General features: G+C 37.3%; 1 protein-coding gene across 2 annotated transcripts in view; it reads left to right on the top strand.

Moving 5' to 3' along the window:
• TM9SF3 (transmembrane 9 superfamily member 3) overlaps positions 1–13750 on the top strand; it is a 76957-nt gene that overhangs the window by 18078 nt on the left and 45129 nt on the right. For both annotated transcript variants that reach the window (XM_032608295.1, XM_032608294.1), the window contains exons 3-7: positions 951–1073; positions 3464–3624; positions 4632–4709; positions 10405–10536; positions 12342–12508. In XM_032608295.1, the coding sequence (XP_032464186.1) occupies positions 951–1073; positions 3464–3624; positions 4632–4709; positions 10405–10536; positions 12342–12508 (661 nt within the window). The remainder of the gene's footprint in view (positions 1–950; positions 1074–3463; positions 3625–4631; positions 4710–10404; positions 10537–12341; positions 12509–13750) is intronic.

Raw genomic sequence — 13750 nt, 5'->3', positions numbered from 1 at the left:
TTTGGCTGCAGTTTATATTTAAGTTGTTTTAATGAACGTTTGGGAAATTAACATTGTTTCTTGGAGGAAGTTGTATTTCATGTTCTAAATAACCAGTATTATAGTACAGGAGGACTTACGCATCTGTGCTTTTTGTTGTTGTTAAGATTGATTTCTCTTTTTTTTTTCCTAGTTGCTTAAGTAACATACAAAAGCAGTTCAGTCCTTTTGATGGACATCTAGAGTGCTTTTCAGATTTTGCTTTGTTTTATTTAGAAACTAATGACCCTAAGCACATTTTTGAAAGGTTTATAAGTTAGAGACCATCTGAATATTATTTTCAGATAGGAGTATTTTTAAAAGCAGTCAAGAGTGGAAATGACTCATCTCCAGGGAACTTTTGGGTAATTTATAAACAGTGATGCCTGCTAGATAGAGGTTTGCCTTTTAATCTTCCGAATTATGAAGAGTCACTGGGATTCCTCATAGAATCTGTGGCCTCAAGTGACTTGCACTTCCAAGAATGTTCAAATGAATACTTATCTCAGAGATCTCATAGCTAGAAATTGTTAGCTCTATTTAAGATCATATTCTTGAGTTTTTGTATAAAGTGAAAACTTTCCTATGTGTTTTAAGCTTTTTCATTTCTGTTTTTAAATCAGTTTATTCATTTTAAAGTTACTTTGTAAATGTTCTGTATAATTTTCTTTATATAAGAGATGCTTTCTTCACTTAGTAAGATAATCTTTGAAAGTAAAGATGATTAAAATTCTTTTATTGTGAGCAATCTTAAACATACACAAAAAAGGAAAGAATTGTATACTGAATCCATATAAATATATATATCACCGAGATTCAACTATTATGAGTAGAAATTTTAACTTCAAGAAATGTTGGCTTTTTTGTGTGTTATTCTTCCTGTAACTATTTTGCAGATGAGTGTACTGATTTGCAATTTTTATTTTATGCAGATGATGTGATGCCAGCCACTTACTGTGAAATTGACTTAGATAAAGAAAAGAGAGATGCATTTGTGTATGCTATCAAAAATCACTACTGGTACCAGATGTACATAGATGACTTACCAATATGGGGTAAGTATTGTATGTTATTTTTAAAGTTTGGGGAATATTTGCATAATAAGCAAGATTTATATAATGACTGTTCAGGTGATTGTACACTGAATCAATAAATGTGTTTTCACTGTTTTCTACAGAATGATTTTAACATCAATTTTATGGTTTCCTGTTACTTGAAGGGTTTTTGACATTGTCAAACTTTACATGAAAATCCCTGAAAATATAACTTTTATACAGTGTAACTTTTCATATTCAAGAGGTCAAAAGGTGCTTTGAACAATCCGAAATATTCCCCCTCCCTCCATTTTTCTCACATCTTATTTTGACTTATTTTATCAAATAACAATCAAAGGGACTGAATAGGATTTTAAAGTTATATTCTGGCTTTCTCTCTCCTGTGGTAGTGTGGGACTGTGGTAGTATGGTTTTTAGATATAGTCTCCTGAATGACTTGTTTTGCTAGTTCCTATGTTATTTTCCAAAAGTCTATTATGTTTAAAATTTTAAAAACTTTTTTATGTTTTATTTTTTATGTTTTATGTCCTTGTTCATCTGTGTTAATGGAGAGGAACAATGCAGTAGTTAATGCCAACTTATTCATAATCCAAACATTGTTTGTGCTGGGCTTGATTAAATTACTTAATATGCAAAGCAAAGCCAGCTATCACAGCCAGCATGTTTGACCACATTTTTCTCTTAATGGCTTGTTGTTGTTGTTTTTGTTTTTTGGTCTTTGGACACTTGTTCTTATATATAAATAATATATAATTAATATTCTAATTTTTAAAGTTATTAGCAGACTACTGTATTCATGAACAGCAAACTGAAAGACTGAACATATCAGCCCAGAGTTTAATATGGTACTAAGATGGAATTTATAAGAAAGTTAATATCAAGATATAATTGTATGCATCGTCATTACTGTGTTACATGTTAATTAGGTATAAATAGTAAGCGTTTCATGTAAATGACTGTAATTAGTATAACAGACATTTCTGTGATTGGCTCTGAGGGTAGTAGGAAGATATGCTGAATATTCGCTGAAGACTTCTGAGCCTGTAGTTTTAGGAGAACCCACATTAATCTGGGTTTTCTCTTTTTTTGGTGAGAGAGCAGGTCTTTTGCATTGCTTACGGGTTTCATGTCTAGAACCTTAGGTTTTTTCCGTCATTTCTGTGGGCCTCCATAAGCAACATGGCAGCTGTGCTTTCCTGTCTTAACATAAATCTTTTTTAGCTCTGGGTTTCTGCCATGTTTAGGACAGATACTTTTGGATGTCCTAGAATGTCTGAACCATGGGAAAACCTGTCAGAAAAAAATCTTTATCTGGCTTTTCTTGGGATAAAGGTTTCAGAGTCTTTTAAATGTCTTTTAGAGAGAATAGTTTCCTATTTGGTATAATTATGTCTCCACCCTCAGAGTTTTCAGAGTAGATAGGTAAATAAACTTTGGTGAAATTAAAATTAGAAGGATTTTATTATCCCTCTACAACCTCAAACAAAGTGAAACTGTATTCCTTGAACTTGTACGAATTAGAACAACTTTGGTTAATAAGCAAATAATTCTTAATAAAAAATGATCATTTTTTTCCCACTAATGCTTTTCATGAGTTGCACTGACCGTAGAGGGAAGGCCCAAGGAGTAACTTTTAGAGCCTAAGGCGCTAATGAATATATAGGCTTGGGTAGGGAACATTGGATAAATAGCTGACAGTATGAGGGCACAAGAGATAGATCCTCAGGTACTACCTACTCCCTTGTTTAAGTCTTCTCCTTCAGTATCCCAAATTGTGATCAAAATGATCATTTTAACTTTTGCCTCATTACCATTTATTTTCAACCCTCCTTTCATTTTGTTGACTTCCCAGGGATAAGTCCAATGCTTGAGGGATAAAGGGGAGGCGTTTTAAGTTTTGGTACCCACTATACACATATGTGCAGCTTATTAGGAATGGGTTGATCATAGGTTATTAGAGAAAGTACTGGACTAGACCTCTGGAGACCTTGGTTTTAATTTTAGTTTGACCACGAAACTGAGAACCTTGCCAGATAGTGATATAGTGCTCCCTGAAATTTTGAGATACTAAGGAATATAAACTACACAGTCATGATTATTACAATGAAGGTGATACTAATGACAGAGCATGAACTTTGAGGATCAAATTAGTGATAGGTTATGCTGAGCTGTGCATCACTTTTTTTACCATGGTGTGAAAATAGTTTTGTGTTTGCCAAGTAGTTAACAAAGAGAAGTCCGGCCGGTACCTTTTCATTGTTCTAACCATGAGGAATAATGGTAGTATTGCTTTTTTATAAAAATGTTTTTTAATGAGCTTTTAGCTTCTAATGTATTTTAAATACTAAGTGATATTACATACCTTGTGTGAAGTGTTATTTCTTTTGAAGGTATTGTTGGTGAAGCAGATGAAAATGGGGAAGATTACTATCTTTGGACCTATAAAAAACTTGAAATAGGTTTTAATGGAAATCGAATTGTTGATGTTAATCTAACTAGTGAAGGAAAAGTGAAACTGGTTCCCAATACTAAAATCCAGATGTCATATTCGGTAAGTATTAAAATAATTGTATACAGGAAGCAGTGTTTGTTACTTAATATCAACAATTAAATATGTTTTACAACTTTAGTAATTGAAATTGTAGCTTGAAATGGGATGCAACAGAATATTATTAATGTGTGTAAGTAAGCCTCCTAAAAGCAGGGAGGTTTACTTCTGGTCTGTAGTATTAGATACCTGTTATGCATTGGCAGGACCTACCATTTGCTTCAGCAAACTTTACCATTATAACTGGGCAGTTAGCTAACCCAGCCATGTGTTTTCATGGTTACTTTTTAGATTACATTACTCCTTGTTTCTCTTTCCTTTTTACTGTTGAAGATTAAGAGATGATGCCATGTTGAAAATTTCTGGATGAGTATAGTTTACCATATTTTGCTTTATCAGGTAGAATAAGATACTCCTGCAGAGTAAGAGCTTGTCAGAGCCCCTTGCAACTGTCAAGTTAATTCTGTTCTGTTAGGATTAAAAGTAGTGGAAAGAAGAGAAATCCGACGTAGGTAGCCTCTCTTTTCAGTAGTTTTTTTCCAGGTAACTGGAATGAATCCATTGCTGGTAGACAGTTTTGAAAGTTTTTCAAGCTTTGGGCATATGTACCTAGGGCAAATAATATTTGCATAACCGTACTTATAAAGAAACATCATTGTAATAAAACTAATGCAATCTAAAGTCAAAGATGTACAGATTCTTATTTTATTTGGTCTATTTAATTGAGTTGTTATCACATTTATGAGGTCAGAGAATGTAAGTCAGCAACAGTTAATAGTCCTTGAAAACTGAAATGATCCCTCTAAGTCATAAGTTTTGTTAATACACAGAGAGGAAGGTTGGCTGGTTTTTTTAATCATGTATTTCAACTTCTCAAATTGGTAGTAACTTTCTACTATTTCTCTAGTATCTTATTCTAAGTGTGTAAATCTTTTCAAATTTTGCTCAGTTTTTTTTATCAGATTATTGTTTACTGGCTTTGATTTTCAAATGAAGAAAATTTTTTTCAGGTAAAATGGAAAAAGTCAGATGTAAAATTTGAAGATCGATTTGACAAATACCTTGATCCATCCTTTTTTCAACACAGGGTAGGTAAATTGTGTATTTTAAGACGTTCAGTATGTGCTTCAATCAGTTAAACAATGAGCATCTGCCACGTATAGGGCACTGTGCTAGGGTTGTGGATCTCAAAGATTTAACGAAGGCTGATTTCAGATGTGAGCTCAGAGTCATAAGAGTGATAGAGAGTTTTAGAGGAGCAGTCAAAAGCTCCGTTCATCATGCCTGGGATAAACCAATGAAGAGATACACAAGGAAGAATACAGCATATGGGAAGCCGAGATACCACTTTTATTGCTAATGAGGCTAATACTGGAGAATGTGGCTGTAACTCTGGTCAAGTGGGCTTCTTAATATTGAAACTCAGAATTGGAGAAACTTACTACACTCAGACAGTGCTGGACTGTTTCAAGTTTTCCTACCCGGGCGCCTGTGTGTGTAAAAATTACAGTGTGGAGAAACAGAGCAGAATGTATGCATCCTCTAGGGAGGAATGAATACAAGAGTGGAGTGATACCAGGAGTTTCTGCCAGGGGAAATCCTTCCACATACAAAGAAACACCAAGAATGGAAAGATGCCTCCCACCCCCCCACCTGCAGGTATACACTGGATCTCAGATCCTTAGTCTAGTGGCATTGCTGCTGGTTTTGTACAGATAGCTTTGGTTATTTTTAGCAAAAAACAGATTTTATTTTGGTGGTTCAACTCCTTCAAGGGTGGACCTGAAAAAACTACAAGGTATAAGGGGATATATCCATTCTTCTGACTTTCTTCCTGACTTGCCTCTTCTATCTTTTGGACTGAAATCCTGAAGTTTATTAGTCACCAATTTTTGAGATGGCTTATAAGTTTTTTTTGTCTCAGAGTTATATCATTGCAGCCAGTTCCCACCTTTAGACTCCACCAGAACCTGTTACTACTTCTAATCTTCCATGGGGTCCTAGGAGAAAAAAATGAAGCTGTTTGAGGTTTAGCCCCTACTGAAAGATTTAGTGCGCTACTCCTGGAGCTATGATTCCCTCCCCCACCCTCCCAGGGCTTTTCCTCAGATTCAGCGCTCAGGCAGTCCTGAACATGGTAGTCCATTTAAAGGTATAGGCACAAATAACTTCAACTTTAAGTAGCATTTGAGAATATGAGGGCTTCCAACTGACATTCCCTACCAGAACACCTAGGTCTACTTGCTTCTAGTCTCATGGGGTAGTGACAACTTGATGGAAAGGCTGCCTTTTGGCATTTTCACTAGTAGGACTGTATACTATATATATATATATATATATATATATATAATTTTTTTTTCTACCATATATATTTTTAAACCAAATATTAATCGAGCACTGGCTGTGTGTCAGGCAGTGTACTCAGTAAGTAGAATACATTAGAGAATGAATGTCAAAGATCCATGCCCTCTTGGAGCTTACATACTAGTGGGGGAGACATGCAGTAAACATAATAACTAAAATGTATAGTATGTTGAAAAATGTGTACATGGAAAAATAAAAAAGAGCAGTTGGGTAAGAGTGCTGTGGATAGAGCAAGTTGTAGTTTTGAGTATGGAGGACAGCGTAAGCCTCTGAGATGGACTTTTGAGCAGAAGCTTGAAGGAGTTGAAGGAAATAAGGAATGTGGCCATCTGGAGAAAGAGTATTCCAGGCAGAAGGACCACCATGGAAAGGCCTGTTAGGTGGGAACATGCTTGGTGTGCTAGAGGAATAGCAAGGAGGCCCATATGGCTGGAGCAGAGCAAGGGGACGAGAAGTAGGAGATGAAGTCAGAGAGGCAGCAGGAGCCAGATCATCCATGGCTGCTTTAAGGACTTGGAGTGCAAAGGGGGCAGGATAGTGTTTTCAGCAGGGTAATGGCAGATCTGACCTCTTTTTAAAAAGGGTCTTTCAGGTTGTGATGTTGAAAATGGGTGGTGTGGGAAACGGGGAGTAGCAGGGTTACCACTGGAGAGGCTGTCGCATTAATGCAGATAAGAAGTAAATGTGGCTCAGACCAAGGCATAGCAGTGGAGGTGGCGAGAAGATGCCAGATTGTGAACGTATTTTGAAGGTAGAGCCAGCAAGATTTCCTGATGGATAGAAAGATAAAGAAAGTTTGAGAAAGACTCCACATTTTGGCCTGAGCATCTATCAGAGTGGAACTGCTGTCAGTGGGGTGGAAAAGCTGTATTTGGAGAGTTGGAGGGGAAGATCAGAGTTCAGTTTGGGACATGGTGGTTTTGAAGTGTCTGTAAGATATCCAGAGATAATGACCAGCTAGTTGGATATATCAATCTGGAGTTCAAAAGAGAGGCCTACAAATTTTGTAGCCATTGGCATATAAATAGTATTTAAAGCTGCGAGACTGAGTGCAATACCAAGGAAGAGTATGTACGGATAGAAGAGGACTAAGGACTGAGCCCTGGGAGCAGTAGTATAAGTTCAGGGAGAAAAGGAGAAACCAGCTAAGGGCCCTGAGGAGATATTGGTAAGGTATGGGGCGAAAAAAAGATTGTATGGTATCTTGGAAGCCAAGAGAGGAAAGTCTGTCACAGAGGATAGAAAGATTAGTTCTGAATTGCTGCTGATGGGTCAGGTAAGATGGGTACTGAAAGTACCTGTTGATTCATCTGGGGTCATCACTGAACTTGACGAAGAGCAGGTTTGGTGTAGTGGTGGGGCAAAATCTCAACAGAGCTGATCTAAGAGAGAATGGGAGGAGAGGAATTGGAGGCAGCAAGTTTGCTACTAAAGGGAGTGCAGAAATGGTGTAGTAGCCGGTAGGAAAGATGGAATCAGGAACGGGGTGGGGGTTTGTTTTTGGTTTTTTTTTTTTTTTTGAAATGTAAGAAAAATATGTTTGTTATGTTGATGGGGTTCAGTAGAGAGTACAAAACTGATGATTCAGGGGATTGGGGAGAATAACTGAAGCATTTTCCTTGAGTAGGCAGGAGTAGATGGGATCTACTGTGTAAGAGTTGGGATTGTTTCTAATACAGTGGCTACAAACATAGACTTAGGAGCCCCAGCTGGATACAGACTCTGTCTCTGCCATTTACTGTAACTGTGGTCAGATGACTCAGTTGTTTAGCTTCTTTTCAGTAGTGAAGCAGGGGTTATACTTCCTTGCAGAGTTGTGAAATTCCATTTGACAGTGCATATAAAGCACCTGGTTCAGTGTTTCCAGAGCAGGTGCTCAGGATGAGGCAGTCCTGGTGGTATAGTTAGTTAATCTCCAGTGTTTTAACATTTATGACAAACCTGGGGTGCTGCTTTCGGTTTAGCAACACTAGGGGTGCTGGAGTCAGCAGTTCGTAGGGTTAGTAACCCCTCTGTGACATCTCATTTCTTTATTGTTTTAAAGAAATATTTCCCTTGGTTAATAACTTCAGAATCATGCAACATTTTATAATTTGGGGGATAAAGGAATATTATAAAATGTCAGGTTAGTACATTAGTACTAACTAATTAGTAGTACATTATAATCGGTATTAGTTTAATGTTTGTATATTAGATTAGAAGATAGAGAGCTTTGCTAGAAAGTTTTGCATTTTGGGGAGTATCTTTCTTATTACTAAGTAGTAACTATATAAACCTTTTTCTCTTCAAAAATTTGATAAATTGACTGAAAAGAGAGAGGAGTTTTATATATATGTGTGTGTATATATATATATATATGTAAATTTTTTTCTCGTCCTTTTCTGGGTCATTAATTTCCCAGATTAGAAACAAAATCAAACCTTTGGAAAAGCCTATTATTATAGACTGCATTTATAAATCTTAAGTGATACTTTTGTGATAAACTTAAATTTATACAACCCTTTTTGGTAAATATTTCAAAATATAATGCATTCATTATTTCCTTTATAATTTCAATAGGTATTTAATAAATAAATTGTTGAATGAAGGAAGAAATGACCTTATGAAGAGGCAGAGGCAGTTGACTGCCCCTTGTTTTTCAGGGGAAGCCATAGTTTATCAGCTGCCTGAAGCCTCAGGGTGGATAACAGCCAGTACTGCTTTTCACTCTAGTGCACATGCTCAGCATGTTAGCCCAAGTTAAAATCTAATTAAAATCCTAATTGTACAGAACAGTATCTCCTTCATGTTAAATATTCTATGTATCTGTAGAAGTTTAGAGCAGGAGAATATCTGTGAATAATTAAAATATGTGTATGAGAGGTTTTATGGAGGAGAGGGGTTTTGAGTTGGGTTTTAAATTGTAGATAGAATTTACAAAGCTAGATAGAAGTGGGTCCCATGTGAGAAGAAATTCTGAGAAGGATACAGAGGTGGAAGTGAATAAGCTGTACTTTTGGGTCATTGAGGAGCGGTAGGCCTGATTGGAATATAAGATACAGTGGAAAGAAAGGTTGGCTAGTTAAGCTGAGGTGGCCATCTTACAAGGGGTACAGAATATTAAGGAAGATAGTTTAGGTTTGTTATGTGAGAAAATAGGGAATGTCACTGTAAGTTTTAGAAAAGAGAAGTGATACATGAACATGATGTTTCAAAAAGATTTGCTGGATAAGCTTTTGTCAGATAAATTGAAAGGAAGGAGAAAGACCAAACATAAAGGTTGTCAACTAGGAGACCATTAGAGCTATCAGGTATGAGGTGATGGCATGGAAATAGAGAGGAAGGGAAAAATAAATGAAATTGAGAGAGAAGAGAAATTTTGGAACTATCCATAAGGAAATTTTGGGAATTAAAATATAAAGGAATTGTTGGACAGTGCCACAGACAGTTGAAGTCAGCTGTGCTGAATCTGGACATAATTTTGTGACAAATGTGTGGGTAAAATCAAAGTCAAGAGCCTTGGGGGCATTGAGAAACTATGGGGTACCTCAGAATTCTCTGTACCATGGATAGCTGCTTTGGAGAGGAGTGCATAATGGTGGCGGCAGGGTGGAGAGGATGAACTGGAAGCAAGTGAAGCAGGTCATTCAGGAAGGTGGCCTAAGTTCATGGTGGGCAGCTATGATGGTTTAGTCTTATAATTTTTTTTTTTGCGGTACGCGGGCCTCTCACTGTTGTGGCCTCTCTCGTTGCGGAGCACGGGCTCTGGACGCACAGGCTCAGCGGCCATGGCTCGCGGGCCCAGCCACTCCGCGGCATGCGGGATCTTCCCAGACCGGGGCATGAACCCGTGTCCCCTGTATCGGCAGGCGGACTCTCAACCCACTGCGCCACCAGGGAAGCCCTAGTCTTATAATTTTAAAGACGTTTTCAGGTAGTTGCTTAGTTAGAGGGAAGGGAACTAATATTTATTATTTACTGCTCTGTGCCAGACACGGTGCCATACAGTTTATATATGTATTAAACCGTACAAATCACTTACAATATAGTATTATTTCCTTCATTTTTGATGTAGGAAAACTGGGGTCAGGGCCTGTGTTAAAATTCAGACCTGTTTGACTCCAAAACCCATGCTCTTTCTCTCTAATGCTGAATAGCATATTCTGTGCGGCCAAATTGTATTTTATTTGTACAATAAATTTGATTGAGATAATCCGTGTAAACAGCATCATACTTTTAATGCATCTAATAAAGCTTACTGGAAAGAAAGCCAATCCCTTTGATTACTCTTTCCCAGTATATCTTAGTTTTGGATTTTCATGTAAAAGTTTTTAGAAGACTTTTGTGGGGTTTTTTTGCATTAACATCCCATTGTCCTCATGAAACCCATGAATTTTGTAACTGGTATTTCAAGTAAGATTTTATTTTCTGTTATTTTAGATTCACTGGTTTTCAATATTCAACTCCTTCATGATGGTTATCTTCCTGGTGGGCTTAGTTTCAATGATTTTAATGAGAACTTTAAGAAAAGATTATGCCCGGTACAGTAAAGAAGAAGAAATGGACGACATGGTAAGCAAACATTTTACACTGTATTTATAAAATAATTTAGCTTAGTGTTATTGAATATTGGAAGCAAGTCCATAATCCTGAGGTCAGGTGAGCTTTAGAATTCAGAATTTTCAGGTTTTAGAAAGGTAGAAAGCTCCCTGAGGGGTCTCTAATTGAATATTTTAATGTTTTTACATGCCCTGATTACATGTCCTATAATCAAATATATTAATGTGTTTTCAGCAAAACATATGACTGTTCACCCTAAGTGGGATAAATAAACAGTATAAATAACCTCTTGTTAGTTCGCTCCAAGATTTGCCACCATATAAGGATATGTCAAACTTGTGAGGCAGACTTTTTATTTTTCAGAGCTTTTGATTTCAGAATTGCAGCTAGGAGGTCGTAGACTTGTATTGGTATCTTTCTAATGCTGTTAAGTATTGCATAAAATTAAGGGAGTAGGTGGAAGGATTGATTTACATTTAGTTTAATAGGTTCAAAGGGGAGGGTTGTTTCTAAATTATTTTTGCTAAATTGTTGAACAGTGTCATAAATGAGCAAAAGTGGTGTTTTTTTGTTTTTAATTTTTTTGGCTGCACTGTGTGGCTTGCAGGATCTTAGTTCTTGACCAGGGATTGAACCCGTGCCCTCAGCAGTGAAAGCTTGGAGTCCTAACCACTGGACTGCCAGGGAATGTTAATGGCTATTCTTTTTTTTTCTAATTGAAGTGTGGTTAATTTACAATGTTGTGTTGGTTTCAAGTGTACAGCAGAGTGATTCAGTTGTTAATGGCTAGTCTGTGTAGATATGCTCCATCATTAAATAAGTTTGGAAAACAGTTAAACAAATTAAAATTTTAATATGCTCATGTGTATTGTGAAGTATCAGAGGGTAGATGAAATATTTGGTGCCTCTCAAACATAGCTGACCAGGACCCCCCCACCCCCAACCAAGGCCAAAAAAACCACAAAGATTATCTTGAGGGACTGATATTTCTTAAGAAACAGTGTTTTGGATATTTGCTTACTTGGGTTGAAAAGGCAAAATTGAATCCTTTTTAAAAAATGCTATAGACAGTTAAATGATATTTAACTATTTGATATATTCCCTGTGTATTTTCTTAGGCTCCAGGCTATATGGGAGATTTCTGCATTGCTAGGGCATCTGGTACTGTTTTTTTTTTTTTTTTTTTTTGCGGTATGCGGGCCTCTCACTGCTGTGGCCTCTCCTGCCGCGGAGCACAGGCTCTGGACGCGCAGGCCCAGTGGCAATGGCCCATGGGCTCAGCCGCTCCGCGGCACGCGGGATCCTCCCGGACCAGGGCACGAACCTGCGCCCCCCGCGTTGGCCAGCGGACTCCCAACCACTGTGCCACCAGGGAAGCCCTCTAGTACTGGTTTTAATCTTCTTCAGTTTTGCTCTCCACCTGGCCCCCACTCATATGTGAGCCTTAGTCATGACGTAAAGGTCAAGAGTAGTGTCTGAAAGTAACATTCAGAGAGCCATTGGGCTTTTCTCCCAGTTTGACCATTTCTTTTTGCACCTAGACTTCTTTTTCCATTCTTTGAGATTCTCTGAGTACAACCAGGATCCATCTTCCTGAGCCTCAGTAATATTACAGCACTTTAGCATTGTAAGTTATTAAGGCAGAAATTATTTTAAATTTGAACAAATGTCTTTTCTTGATATTTTGAAACCCTTTTAATACCTTTAAGTTTGTAGTGAGGGAACTTACGACTGTAATTGTAAATTTTTACCTATTTTATGTATTTTAATTTCATTCTGAATTATTTTCTTTTCTCTCAACATATATATGTATATAGGATAGAGACCTAGGAGATGAGTATGGATGGAAGCAGGTGCATGGAGATGTATTTAGACCATCAAGTCACCCGCTGATATTTTCCTCTCTCATTGGTTCTGGATGTCAGATATTTGCTGTGTCTCTCATTGTTATTATTGTTGCAATGATAGAAGATTTGTATACAGAGTAAGTTCATGTGCTTAACTTTATTACTTTTTTGTTGTTCTTGAATAGTTTTAATAATTGGAACCTTTAAGTCAATCATAATTAAATACTTGCTGATTTCAATTATCTTAGAATTTAAATAGCCTAAATATCATTATTGCAAATAAATAATGAGCAGTATTCTTTAGCTGTAAGTATATTTTTCTGTTATATCCTAAAATTATTAACCTTACTGAACATTTTGGTTGGTTATAAAGGTTATATTCCATTAGAGGTATGAGCAGAATTAGTTACAAATCAGAGTTGTTTGACAAAGTGAATAGGCACTTTTTTGAAATCTAAAGATCCAGTTAGATCTTTATAAGAAACGCACAAGGATTACACATTTACTGAGTTAGTACTTCACATCTGCCTCCAAAACTTGTAGACTCTACAGACAGAAGAAGGCATTGTAAATAACAGTAAAAAGAGTGGTGGAAAAGGCACATGAGTTTAGAAAAATAATCGAATGACTTCTTATCCTATCTTTACATGGTTTTCTGGTACATTTTTTCTTTGAAAACAGAACCAGTTGCAAGAAATTCTTTTTTTTGATAAATTCATTTATTTTTGGATGCGTTGGGTCTTTGTTGCTGCATGCGGCTTTCTCTAGTTGCAGCGAGTGGGGGCTACCCTTCATTGCGGTGCGTGGGCTTCTCACTGCAGTGGCTTCTCTTGTTGCAGAGCATGGACTCTAGGCACGTGGGCTTCAGTAGTTGTGGCAGACGGGCTCAGTAGTTGTGGCTCGCGGGCTCTAGAGTACAGGCTCAGTAGTTGTGGTGCATGGGCTGAATTGCTCCATGACATGTGAGATCTTCCCAGACCAGGGCTCGAACCCGTGCCCCCTGCATTGGCAGGTGGATTCTTAACCACTGCACCACCAGAGAAGTCCTGCAAGAAATTCTTGATGTGAGGCCTTTGGATCATAAGAAAAGGTTGTACATTCACCAAGATCTCAAGTCCCTATTTAGTAGCACTATAACCTTGTGCTCAGGGAACCATGACCTCAGCAAAGCAAACATGCTCTGAGCCTGGGGTATAGACGCCACCCCATTAAGTCCTCAGTCAGAATGACACTTGTCCCCAGTTACATCTCGTACCTCTGTTTCAGTTCATGATGCCTTCTTGCTTAAATATGCTTGGCATTTGGTGGACAAGCAGTAAATTGTTTTGCTGAAAGCATAGCTCTTTAGTTGTATATTAAATATTTAACTATATTAACTT

The sequence above is a fragment of the Phocoena sinus genome, chromosome 16 (assembly GCF_008692025.1).
Source record: "Phocoena sinus isolate mPhoSin1 chromosome 16, mPhoSin1.pri, whole genome shotgun sequence".
Classification (NCBI taxonomy): domain Eukaryota; kingdom Metazoa; phylum Chordata; class Mammalia; order Artiodactyla; family Phocoenidae; genus Phocoena; species Phocoena sinus.
The sequence above is the reverse complement of the archived record's forward strand: the minus strand, read 5'-3'. Positions and strand labels throughout refer to the sequence as shown.